The sequence below is a fragment of the Arachis hypogaea genome, chromosome 4, assembly GCF_003086295.3.
Source record: "Arachis hypogaea cultivar Tifrunner chromosome 4, arahy.Tifrunner.gnm2.J5K5, whole genome shotgun sequence".
Taxonomy (NCBI): Eukaryota; Viridiplantae; Streptophyta; class Magnoliopsida; order Fabales; family Fabaceae; genus Arachis; species Arachis hypogaea.
In genome coordinates this window covers 106,558,442-106,572,914 of record NC_092039.1, presented here as the reverse complement: position 1 = coordinate 106,572,914, position 14,473 = coordinate 106,558,442, and the positions used below count along the sequence as shown (strand labels likewise).

Sequence of the window (14,473 nt, the reverse complement as noted above, 5' to 3'; positions counted from 1 at the left end):
GCAAGTAAACACGGTAATAATGATATTATTATTATGCCAATAAATTAAAGAAAACCTATTTTGGCTTTGATGTACTTGCTTTTAGGTTCTGGCTTCGATGAATTTAACAAAATGTATCTACCCGTGTTTGCGTCCAATTCCATCGGGACTGTATAAAGAGTAGTTCTCCAATCATCACTTCGATCGAATTATAATTTATAAGACACCACCAAACACTTTAGGTTTTGTTGGATTGCTTTTGGCTAATGTCATTGAGATACATAGATACTTATATAAATACACAAAAATTTATAAATATAATTTTATAAAGTATTTAATAATAATGTATAAAATATATATGTATAAAATAAATATTAATTTTATTTTATGTGTTTTATACATTGTGTCTTATATATTGATAAATTTAAAAATAATTAGGAATAGAAAAGTTAAATTTTGTATCTTATGTATTGTATTTTCGTATCTTAACTTTAAGAAAGAACAGTAAATACATATATTTTATGTGTATTTGTGTATTATCGTGTCTATCTAAAATTTGGATTTGGATCCTCTAAATTTTGAATTTTTACTTTAGAGAGTAAAATGTGATCTTCTACTTTGAATGGTTTCTCTCTTATATTTACTCTTGGCCCCACCTATAAAATAAATGGTGAGAGATCACACTTTACTCTCTAAAGTGAAATTCAAACTTTAGAGGATCCAAATCTCTAAAACCTGTCTCAACAAACAAACAATAGACGTAAATTACCGTGTCTAACAATTAATGTTCATGTCTCAACAAAACAAACACAACCTTGTTGAATTAATTATTATAATAAATAGTATACATCATGTTATTAAATAATTACTTTTGGATATTAAATAATTTATTTTTAAATTTTTTTTAGATTTTGAATTTTTTATAATAATTTAAATTTATATTTTTTTCTAAAAAAAATTGTTAATTGATTACAGTTGACTACATCTTATGTTGGTTTTCTAACGAAATTGTTTGATTATTTAGCAAACAAGCTACTATTAATAGATTTTTTATAGAAACAAAATTTAAGAGTCAAGCTATGTGTAAAGTAAAATTAGTTTAGCGAAAATATCTTGTTTAGGAGTTAAACATCAACCTCCAAACAACATTTATGATTCTTGTGTGATAAAATGAGTATAGTGATGCTCATAGCTAATTCAGTGTTATGATAAAATTAAGAATTTTCAGTTACACATTCAAATTGTTCGAGACAAGATTAACAAGCGACAATTATATATGTAATACACATCCCAAACAGTGATTAGATAACTGATATTTTAACTAAACTTCTATCAACTTCTAATAAGTTTAGATGCAAGCTCAGAGTGATTCTAAAACCAGTCTTGAGTTTTAGTGAGAGTATAAAGGATAGTTAATTAGCAGTTAATACTTTTAGTGACAGTTAGTAGTTATAACAAATTAGGAAATGTCCTTTTAGTTCTGTTTCTTTACTTTCTTGATTAGCTGAGTGCTATCACTCATATATATATATATATATATATATATATATGGAAAAGTATATGAATCAAAAGGTTATCAGCAAAAAACTAAACAAAATCACATTAATTTATATTAATAATTAATTTTAAATTTATAGAATTCAAAATTTAAAAAATTTAAAATTAATTAAGTAAACCTAATTAAAATCTATAAAAGTCTTTCTTTTCTCTCTCACATTAACATACCCACCTACAACAATCACACACACCTCTCTCTCTCTCACCAATGCTGCTGGAAGCGCCGGCGACTTCCATACTCTTTGAAACGCTCTCAACGCAATAAGAATCCATACAGGCAACTCAACCTCGTATTGAACAGAAACGGCAGCGTCAGGCGCAGGCCCGTGCCCCTAGAGAGCCCTCCCGCACCAGATCCCAACCTTCCCACCAAGGTTCTCTCCAAAGACTTCCCCATCAATAAATCAAAGGGCACATGGGCGAGCCCTCCCGCACCAGATCCCAACCCCTCCACCAAGGTTCTCTCCAAAGACCTCCCCATCAACAAATCAAAGGGCACATGGGCGAGGATCTACCTACCCCGCGAAACACTGGATCAGAACTCCAAGCTTCCGTTACTGGTGTTCTTTCACGGTGGCAAATTTATATTCCCGTGCTTCTCATCAGAATAGCCATGAGATGGATTATAAAAAAAACATTTATTTAAAATACTTAATAAAAGAAACATCCAATTATATTTTAGTAAAAATAATTAAATATTTATAAAATTAAAAAAATATAAAATTCTTAAAGAAACAGAGACATTTACATTTATAATACAAAAAAAATCGAAAAATATATAAAAGAACATTCATTTAGTATGAAAAAGAAACATTCTGATACTTAGCAGAAAAAACATTCATATATATTAACTCGTAGAGATTTTGAATTCACCCAAAAATATTTGGCTGATTTTTGGCTAATACCCTTTTGGTTCCTAGCATTGCTCTATATATATATATATATATATATATATAGCTCTCAACTACATTTATTCTCTTCCTTTTTCTCTGGGCTATGCCTAATCTTCATTTTGTTCTTTCTAGCTCAAGAACCTTTCAATATGTTATATCTTTAATTAAGTAATTAATAGAGCTAATTATTAATTTGGTATCCAAAAAATTCAAATATTTATAAAAAGGTCTTTAAAAAATGTTATCGACAAAACAATTTTTGAATAATTTGAAAATGCGACAAAAATACTCAAAAAATTATATTTTTAATAAGTGAACAAAAACTTTTGTATTTAACAAATGACTTATCCATCTGATCTAATTTTTTTTGTCAATATTTGAATAAATATTTAGAAGACACACGTAAAATTCAAAAAAAAATCTCTATTTTTTTTAGTTTTTTAAAAAAATTGGTTATTCACAATAAAAAAATATTTGACATAAAATTATCAAATTTTAAGAATAATAGATTTCATTTATTTAATAATTGATTGCAAAAAATCGCATCAAAATTTAATCTTTAGAGATTTTCTTTAGAGTATATATTTAATATCAACTATGCTATGTGTATACCAAATTTAGCCACCAAAATCAACCATCAGTATAAAATATATATTGGAATACAAATATACATTAAAAATAATTAAATAACATATTTATTTATACACAAATATATTAATGGCTGATTTTAGTGACTAATTTTAGTTTATCCATAGTATTTTTGATTTAATATTTAGTATTTTTTGTTACGTTTTTAAATTTTCAAAAACTTATTTATTGTTAGGACCTTTTGAAATATTTTTTTCAACAGTTTATATTTTTTAATATTATTTTAATAGTTTATTCTTAATTAATAATTACTAGTCATTATTTATGTGCATAAATAATTACTAACTGTTGCCACTATAAAATCATTAACAAATCTTTATTTATGTTTTAAATTTACACTAAAATAAAATAAAAACTATGGATTGATGGGTGTATGTAGATGGATCTATCAATCCATCATTATATAAAGATTAAGTTTTGCGGTTTTACAGTATATGATACCATATGTGTGTTCTAATTATTAAACCAACTAAAAAACAAAAAAAAGTCACATTCACTTTTTCTATATTTTCCCATTCAATTTCTTTTCTTCTTTTTATCAAGTATAACCATGTGAAAGCATAAATTTTTTTAAAGACATTTGTGAATTCTTTTCATAGGTGTTCAATAGTTTTTTCTTTAAAAAAACATGAAATACTTTTATTTGATTTGTTAACAGAATATTAACATCAAATTTTCATTTATTTTAATTTATTTTAGCTATAAGTATATATAGTAAAATTTATATACATTAAAATAAATAAAGTAATTACGTATATATTTATAAAAAATATTCATTCTCACTACTTTTATTTTTATTGTCTATCCACCTCAAAGTATTTTTATAAGAAATAATGATCGTACATTTTTGTCGGTTTCAATCTCCAATAACAAACAAACCGTATTCGTTTGTTCGGGAGATGTTGTTAATTAGAATTATGGTATGTATATACTAAATTAATTACTAAAAGATTAATTATTAGTATAAAATATATATTAAAATTATATTAAAAATAAATTAAATTATATATATATTTATCTATAAATATATTAAAATAATATTTTTTTAAAAAAATATATGATAAAAATTTAATTAAATTTTTAATTATAAATATCTTTTATTTGTAAAAAAATATTTAATTAATTTTAATATTTTTATTCTAAAAAATCTAATTACAAAATTAAAAATAATATAAAAATTTAATTAAAAATATAAAAATTTAATTATAAATTTAATAAAATTACAAAAAATTAATAAAATAATTAATTTTTTTATTTATTATAAGTAATCATCACATATTACACATGTTGTTCTCTTTTCCGTTTGAGAGTTGCTCTTACAAAAAAACGAATAGAAATATTTTGATCGCAACAAATTTAGTACCTATTTATTTATTTTCCATGAATGCGAATATACAATATATATATATATGAATTTATATAATTTTTTTTATTTTTTTAAATTAAAATACATAATTTTTATTTTATTAATAAATATATAAAAGAGTACTTAAAAAGTACTACTGTATTTATAATTAATTATAAAAATATCATATTTATTTTTCTATAACATCCATTAGTGTATTCTAACAATAAATATACATATAGAGGAATATTCAAAGATTACTGTATTTATAATTAACTAAAGAAGACGATATTTCTATATTTCTTCATACTATTCATTAACATCATCCTTTCCTCTTTCCTCTATAAATACTTCCTCCGATATTTCCTCCACCGTCCATTTTGTGTTTTCCTTCTCTCTCGTATCTTCTCTCTTTTCTTCAAGTATTTTCTCGGGTCGGATCCTTTATTTGGAGCATCTGCCAAAGGAGAAAATGCCAGCATCCGCAGCAGCAAGACTTGTCTTTTGCCGCCGATCATCTTCTTGGCCACAGCACCAACTTTTCCGTAGGGCGCTTTCTCAGCGGGCCACGAAAACAAAAGATGCCCCTGCAGCATCAGCAGTGGTACCACCGTCGGAATTGCCGCCGTTCGATTATGTGCCGCAGCCGTATACCGGACCTTCCTCGGACGAAATTCTGGCGAAGCGTCGGGAGTACCTCAGCCCTTCCATTATGCACCTTTACAAGACTCCGGTGAGCACACACCGCATCTGATCATTTTTTCCACCTCTATAACTAATTTTTTTCATTGGGCGTGGATGGTGCAGGTGAATGTAGTGGAAGGAAAGATGCAATACCTGTTTGATGATAAGGGACGGAGGTACCTTGACGCATTCGGGGGAATTGCTACGGTGTGCTGCGGGCATTGCCACCCTGATGTGGTGGCGGCCATAGTGGAACAAACAAAACGGTTGCAGCACTCTACAGTATTGTATCTGAACCATTCCATTGCTGATTTTGCTGAGACCCTGGCTTCTAAGCTCCCCGGTAATCTAAAGGTGTGTTTTTTTATTATATAATAATAATTTGTCTTATGATCCGTAGTTAATCTGTTGCCAATCTCATATTCTTCATTGCCTACGTCCTTTGCTACGTCACTTCCACCCTCCCCTTTCCACTACCATCATCTTATCTCCCTCTCCACCCTCCCCCACCGCCGAGGTGAGTTTTTGTGCAAAGATAATAATAATAATAATAATAATAATAATAATAATAATAATAATAATAATAGGCTGAAAAAAACAATAATAATAATAATAATGGACTTAGTTGTACTTATTGTTTTCTCTTAAGTGATTGTTGTAAGTTGTTAAAACGATAAAAGCAGTTAACTTGATAGCCATAGTAGTTAACCTCTTATTACATTTTTAACATGGAGAAAGACGCCATTGTTTTTTGCTCCCTCTTAACAGGGGTCATCTCCTTTCACCCTCTCAACAGGGGTCATCTCCTTTCCACAGTTGGTAATGACTTGCGTTGAATGATGCTGATTGCTGATAACTGATGAGGATACTTTCGGTATTTTAGTTTTACATTTCAAATCAAATCCCATCGCATCTCAATTTACTACTTATTCAGCTGAATCCACCCTCTCTGAACAAGAACCAAAAGTCAATTACGATCCTTCGATCCTTCCTACTCCAATTCGCTGTATTTTATTTTTCCTTTTCCTTCCTTTGCTGAATTCAAAACCGTCATAGTAGGCATTCGATACCAATTTTCATTAATGTTATTACAACAATCACATAAGAGAATACAATCAGAAAAATTAAATTCATTGTCTTTATTATTGGTGTCGAAGAGGAGGGAGGTTATGGGGATGAGGGACTTATTCGTCCATCTCACCATATATGACGGAATCATCCAACTCGCAATAGGTGAATATTTAATAATTATGTTCCTGAATTATTTTGTGTATTTTAAAATTTAAAAAATTAAATATCCAATTTTAAAAGTTATAGAAAATGATTTAGATAATTATTACGTTTTTTTAAGTTTAGCGCCCATTCAAACTCTACCTTCTTTCATATTAGTTATTATTTCAATTCAATTTTTTTATTAGCTAAAATTTGTAAAAATAAAGTTTAATTACTCTTTTAATATCTATAGTTTTGCAAAATTTTTAAATAGGTCTCCATATTTTTTTTAATTGAGTCTTTGCACCAATTTTTTTAATTGAGTTTCTATGTTTTTTTTCTTTTATTTGAGTTTCTATACCAATTTTGTTTAGTTGGATCCCTATACAAACCAATTACTACCAAAAGAGACCTAATTAAAAAAAAAAATTGGTGCAGGAACCCAATTAAAAAGAAGAAAAAGATAAGAATCTAATTAAAAATTTTGCAAAACTATAAAAACCAACAGGATAATTAAACTTAAAAATAACCAATATGATGTTAAGATGATAAATATGACATATTTTAATCATAAAAAGTTGAGTTTAAGTTTTACAGATAATTATAAATTATATATAATTTAAAAACTTATAAACCAAATTGCTCTTTAAATTCATTATATAAGTGGATATAAATTAGAGCACCAAATAATATAATTTTTTGGGAGTACAACTAGTTTTGGTATTTTATATAATTTACATGATATTGGTAATTTTTGGTATTATATTTATGAAATTGAAACATGTTTTATTAATAAATATGAATTAACTTTAAAAAATAAAAATTTGAAACAAAATCTTAAATCATTAATTAAATCACAAGTATCATTGTTTTTATATAAAGAAAATAACTATAACAAATCCTGACCTTCTTATTTAACAATAAGGATTATTGAAGAATTAGTATTGTTATTAAAATATTTAACACACTTGGAGAGAAAGTCTTAGGTTTCATCCTAAGATAAAGACATCCAAAGATACATAAATTAATTTTGGTTGGTTCTATAACGAGAGTTATGTAAACAAATGATATAATATTTAATCTACTTTCTAAACTTACTGACTCTTAATTTAGTTTGTAAAGTATAACTATTTTTATGTAGTCTAAAATTTTATAAATATGATTTATATTAATCTTTAGAATAATTTTTTTATATATAAACATTAACAACACATTGATATAAGCAGTCATATACCACATTAAAATATGTTCATAAAGTACTGATATAAGTGATTTTTGTATGTTTTATAATTTATTTTTCAATATAAAATATGTTAGTACATAATTTACTAATAGAAAAAATATATAAAATTAATTTTTAGTTAGTTAATATTAATTAATTTTTTTTTATTTATAAAAGTTTTATTTTTTGAAAATTTAGGGTTATAACTTAGAAACTAAGATTCAAAATTTAAAATTTAAAATTTAAAATAAATAAAATAATTTAAAAGAATATGAAATTCATGTAAAATGAGGTTTATACTTAATTTAATAATAAAAAATACCAATTCAATTTTAGTTTAAAAGATAACAACGTCTGAAGTCTTAACTCTTAAGAGAGTTATCGGGTTTTTACACAACTATCAAAGAAGAATGTAAGAATATTTAGAGGCAATTCTGAAATTTGCTTGGTTCTGAAATTCAAATATGAGATTGTCTATGATGATGATATGATATGATAATGTTGAATTATTAAATGTGACCCAATAATTTTTTGGCATGACATGAATAAATATATAATACTTGAAGAGCGCAAGAGAAAGACAATAAAGATATGGTTTTCATCTAACAGTTTTCAATTATCAACTTCACGTGAAGTCGACTACACTCACACTCGAGTTTCCACCTTAAAAAAAGGTAAAAAACTCAGATGCAGTCGACTTCACGTGAAATTGATAACTGAGAGTAGTTAAATAATTTGACTGATTTGACTAAATTTTTATCTAACGACTCTCAACTATCAACTTCACGTAAAGTCGACTACACTCGAATTTCCAAAAAAAATACACTAAAGTGAATTCTGATTGAATATGAAAATTTTTCTTGATGATGATTATGTGGAATATATTTAAATATTAGATAAAATGTTTGTTGTTTCAAGTTCTATCGTATTAAAATCTACTATTTCTCAACCTGGCTTGAAGAAAGAGGTTTAAATATTTCAGTGTGTTATATTCAAAGCATAAAATGTCTATATGAAAAAGTCTAAACATCATTCTTCCTTCGTAGTTCACCTTACATATTTAAAAATAAAAAACACTATTTACATATTAAAATTAACTATCAAAACTAATAATTATATATTTATATATAAATATATGTATAATTTATTATATTTTTAATATGTATTTTATAATTTAATAGTTGATTTTAGTAACTAATTTTAGTATATATTTAGTATGATTATTAAAAAAAGTATAACAAGATAAATAGGATAATGTTGTCAATATAAGTATAATCTTTGATCATAAATATTAAATTTGAACCCTCTAAAAAAAGAAAGTTAGTAAAATAATAAAACAAAAGATTAATCACTATTAATTTTATAATTTTTATAAAAGATATGCTATACTATCTTAATTTAAGAGTAATTAACTGTTCATTTTATCACTTTAACAACTTCATCACGGATTTTGATCCATAAATGTTTAACACTAACAGAAACTACTGTAAAATGGTTGTAATATAGAGTTTTTCCCATATTAATAATATATGTTCATTCATATGTTACTATGTTATTAAAAGAGATTTTAAATATGTAAAAGTTCTAATAACTATGTTTGAAGAGGGAAATTTATGTATCAATATTTTGTTACTCGAAATTTAGATAAGTATAACTTTATGCAAACAAAAGTGATTAATTATCTGATTTTACAGTTAAATTTCGTAACCTTGAGATTATATATATGTGTGCTAAAGAAAGATGATTTTTTACGTCAAAATCGATAAGTACTGTCCAGTTTTAAATATAAAAACTAGTTACGATAACTGAAGTAACACAAATAAATTAAAATAGCAGTGCTCTGTTTTTGGCCAAATAGATACACCTTGTTTTAATCAGGGAGCATATAGTACGTTAAATTGGAATCTTAAATAAATTACTTTAATTTATTAGTCTTAATAAAAAGACTATGATAGATGCAAAGCGTGGCATACTTAAGATGATATCGATGCTAACTACTAGTTCCATGGCACATAAACAATGTCTATGTCATTTTCAAGTAACCACACTCTGCATTGTTATATTTTTAGCAGAGAAAAACAGAAAAGTCTACATCCACTTATGTCCATATATAAACCTATTTTATATATTAAAACATAAATAATCGAGTTTCAATAATATATCCTTCATTATTATAAAAAAAGACTCTGTATAATAATCTTTTAAGTTATTATTATATACAGTAATTCAGCTACCAATCAATTATTATGTATAAAAATATATATTTTATAAAAAATTTATTATATTCCTATAAATAATTTTGATTACTGCAAGTCTGATTATTTTGAAAACTGATTATTAGTTAAGAAAACATATGTAAATCACTATATATAAATACACATATACATAATAACTAATTTAGTTGCTAATTTTTTATATACTATAATAATAATAACACACTATTCTATGTTTGTATACAACTTTTACAATTAACATGCATGTATCAAAATTAAGTATTTTAAAATTGTATTGCACATCATTTTTATTCTCATAACTACCAACCACAATATCCGAATTGATTCAGTGGATAACCACGGGAGATATGCATGCTTGAAGATAAGATGCTGAATTAAACAAGAATAATTTTTTATGATAAAACATGATTGAATTTGTGTTTGTGTGTTGTTATTACACAGGTTGCGTTTTTCACAAATTCCGGAACAGAAGCAAACGAATTAGCAATACTGATAGCAAAGATGTACACGGGGTGCCATGACGTAATATCTCTAAGAAACTCTTATCATGGGAATGCAACTGGGACCATGGCAGCCACAGCTCAAAGCATTTGGAAATTCAATGTTGTGCAGGTAAACTACTATTTACTTAGTGTGGACCCCCCTTTAACAAATCTTGGCGTCTTGTTAGTTTTGAAACAGAGTTGAGGATATGCAATCCTTGCTTCCAACAATAGTATATAGTTTGTTTAGATAGCAAAAGTATTTCTCAACCTTGCACTTCAATTCACATGGGAATACATTAGTTTGATTAATTATCATGATGTAAAAAAAAGTTTGATTCTTCTGATAGATTTCATAAATCTATTTAGCTATTTTAATAGTTGATTGTTTTATTGAGAAAATATATAACATAGTATATATAGAGATTATTTTTTGTCATCACTTATCCATCTACTCAATTTTTTTAATTTAGTTCTTTTAGTCTAATAATCCAACAATATACTTTATTATATACTTTTAAATATTGATGGTTAACTGATGACGAAAAAATATAAATTCTGATGATTCTCTAACATTGCTGGTGTATACATGTTTTGTCCTTACAAGTTGTTTTATGGGTGAGGATGTACAGAGTGGTGTCCATCACGCTATAAATCCAGACCCTTACAGAGGCATTTTTGGTTCTGAGGAAGAGAAGTATGCAAGGGATGTCCAAGACATCATCAATTTCGGAACTTCTGGCAATGTTGCCGCCTTCGTGGCCGAGGCCATACAGGTAAACTAGTTTCAATATCAGGCTAAGACTTTGTAGATGCTGAATTCTTATGGCTACTAATTTTTTCATGGTAGGGAGTGGGGGGCATTGTTGAGATGGCTCCTGGTTACTTGCCACTTGCATATGATATGGTTAGAAAAGCTGGGGGTCTTTGTATTGCTGACGAAGTTCAAGCTGGATTTGCACGTGTTGGTAGCCATTTTTGGGGTTTTGAGACCCATGGTGTTGTACCTGACATTGTCACCGTTGCAAAGGTATAGACAAATTTTAATTCTGTTTAATGTGGTATCTAAAATTTGTTTATATAATATAGTTAAATCAATTTGATATATACCATGTAAGTTACATAGACTAACGAACTATAACTCAAATGGCATAATCTTTTCATACTCATCTAGAGGTTGCAGATTCGAGTCTCACTCCAAATTAAAAAAAAAATGGTTACATAAATTCTAACTTGTCCTTTAATAAAAGTAACTATGCTTTGCTTGTTGGGCAGGGTATTGGAAATGGCATTCCCCTTGGTGCTGTAGTAACCACTCCAGAGATTGCAAAGGCATTGACTCAGAGAAATTACTTTAACACCTTTGGTGGCAACCCTGTTTGCACTGCTGCAGGATTGGCTGTTTTGAGAGTAATAGAAAAAGAGAACCTTCAAGAAAATGCATTGCTAGTTGGATCTTATTTGAAGCAAAGGCTTAATTCTCTCCAGGACAAATATGACTGTAAATATTTCATCTCTCAACAATAACCATTTCTTTTCTTTTTCTTTTTCGTTCAGCTATTTCTTATCAATTTTTATTTTTTCTTTTAAACAGTGATTGGTGATGTGAGAGGAAAAGGCTTGATGCTTGGTGTTGAATTTGTTACTGATCGTGAACTTAAAACACCAGCAAAAGATGAAACACTACACTTGTTGGACCAACTTAAAGGTAAAATAAGGTGGAAACTCACGTGTGGTTGACTTCATTTGAAATTGTTCGTTGAGAATCGTTAGATAATTTGATATGTTTGATTAAATTGTTATGTAATGTCTGTTAACTATCAACTTTACATAAAGATAACTGTATGTGAGTATAATCCCAATCTCAATTAAAAAATTTACTTAATCATGTTGAGTAAGTTTTTTCCATTGATTAGATATTTTTGTGAATTCAAAACCAATATCAGATAAGTTTCATCTTATCAATTAATTATAAAATACACACTTAACAAGTTCTTTTGGTGCAATTACTTCAGAATTAGGCGTGCTAGTTGGGAAAGGTGGATACTATGGAAATGTCTTCAGAATCACACCTGCATTGTGTTTCACCAAAGAAGATGCAGGTTTAATCTCTTAGCCTCTCTTGTGTTGAAATTGATATTAAAAGAAAGAAAGAAAGTTTTTTTTTTTCTATAATATTTAGCTTAAAACTCGTGCATTTTTGTGGGTGCAGACTTCCTTGTGGATGCAATGGACTACTCACTATCTAGAATCTGAGGGTTTAAATAAGATCCAAATTGTAAATAAATGTTTTATTTTCATCTCATCATGATAAATAGTGACACTGTTATCATATCAAAATCTCTCTCAGAAATAAAGTTTAAGAAGTTTATAGTTGCAGGTTTATAAGAAGGTTTAATTATTTTATATGCCTTTATAGATTCATCAAATTTATAATTAAGTCTTTATAATTTTTTTAATTAGGTCTTTACACTATTCTTAATTTTATAATTAGGTCATTCTTAAAATAAAAAATATTAGAGTTAATAAAATATTTTTCTACAAATTGAAGATATGCAGCAACTTTCACGACAATTAGCACCTAAAACATCATAGGGAGGTAAATGGTTTCTGTCGAATACTCTATTATCACTTTTCCGATGATGAATGCCTAAAAGGGAGAAATGGGTGTTTTGAGGTGAATACATAAGGTACCAATTAGTATCGCCAAATTTTGTTGTTTATGGTATCTTTATAAGCAATCGGCTATCACTCCCCCTCATAAGCAGCTTCTTTAGAAAGCATGCCTTTCTTTAGTCTTTTTGTTTTTTTTTTTTTTTAATGCGAATTCTTCTTAATATTATATATATAATTGGTATCACTAAAAGTAATATGCCTTAACATACTAACAGTTAAAAAACGAAGTCTAGTGAACTAACTATAACATAAGCCAATTCAATTCAATCATATGTATTTTTAGTTTTTAAAATTTAAAAAATTACGAAAAAATTCAACCAAATATTCTCTCAACTAAAGGGTAAGTTACCTTCTATGATAAATCTAATAGTTATTGGATGAAATGAATTATTTATCAAGATGATTAATATTAACTTAAGTTTTGACAATCAAACTAAGTAACTATAGTAAAACCATTTGAACTTCATACCTGCAAAATCACATAATTCTTATATTAATTTCATTAACAACTATGAGATTCACCTTACTCAATTAACATTTTTCTACCTTTTTTTTATTTTGAATTTGTGATTTAGCTTTTTGGTTTCTCTTTTCATTTGTTCGTTTTAGTTTTCTTTTGTTATTTTTGTATTGTTAGATCTAATTAGTATAAGTATGAATTTTTAAAAAAAAAGTATTTTGGTTGTTTTTTGTTTTTATAATTGGGATTTGGTTGTTTCTAGATTTATCTACCTGAAATAGGTAAAATAATATAAAAACGCTGTCAACTATTTTAATCGTAAAAAAATTAGACGACAAACAACAAAAAAAAATATACCAAAAAAATGAACAATATATATATATATATATATATATATATATATATATATATATATATATATATGTTTACAAAATAGAAGTATCGTAAATAGGGATATTATAGTCATCTTTTATAATCTATAATTTATATATTATTACAGCGTCATTTACATTTCTGTAATAGGACTCAGCTAAAAGCATTTTTTATATTTACAGGATCAAGAGCCCTAGGATCAAATCATATGCGACCAAAAATAATAAATTAGAGAACCGAGTATTAATTTACTATAAACAACATAACATTCATGGTTTTTTTTTTGTTATCCACTTATTCCTCAACTCAACAGGTAAAGGACTAATCTCTTGCGGATCTGAGCTTAATTTAAAGGTCTGCTGCTGGCCAATGAGTTGCTGTATGCACAAGGCAGATTCAAACCTCCGTACTTGCTTAAGTGGACGAGTAAACTGACCACTCAACCAACCCAAGTTAGTTACATAACATTCGTGTTACTAAATTTAAAAAAGGTAAAAAATTTCCAGTAGTATAAAACTTATCTGTTCATATACCAGTTCAAAATATACATTAAAAATATAGCCTGATGATATGCGAACCGAACTCAAAGGAGGTTGACAAATAGTATCAACACGTAGTTGGCGCGATAGTGAATATAGGGGATATGACTAGCACCTCCGTAATTGTAGTTGCAGTCCCACTCTGCACCCCGTAGGTGATGGTTATAGAG

The 14,473-nt window shown here is 27.2% G+C and overlaps 1 protein-coding gene across 1 annotated transcript; it reads left to right on the top strand.

Moving 5' to 3' along the window:
• Positions 1 to 4,786: 4,786 nt before the first annotated feature.
• Positions 4,787 to 12,662, top strand: LOC112797146 (alanine--glyoxylate aminotransferase 2 homolog 3, mitochondrial). The gene is made up of 9 exons (XM_025839948.3): positions 4,787 to 5,155; positions 5,230 to 5,460; positions 10,216 to 10,386; positions 10,889 to 11,032; positions 11,107 to 11,286; positions 11,532 to 11,757; positions 11,851 to 11,964; positions 12,272 to 12,358; positions 12,469 to 12,662. Exons 1-9 carry the CDS (start codon positions 4,895 to 4,897, stop codon positions 12,510 to 12,512), a joined length of 1,458 nt encoding a protein of 485 aa, XP_025695733.1. The 5' UTR covers positions 4,787 to 4,894; the 3' UTR covers positions 12,513 to 12,662.
• Positions 12,663 to 14,473: the final 1,811 nt, after the last annotated feature.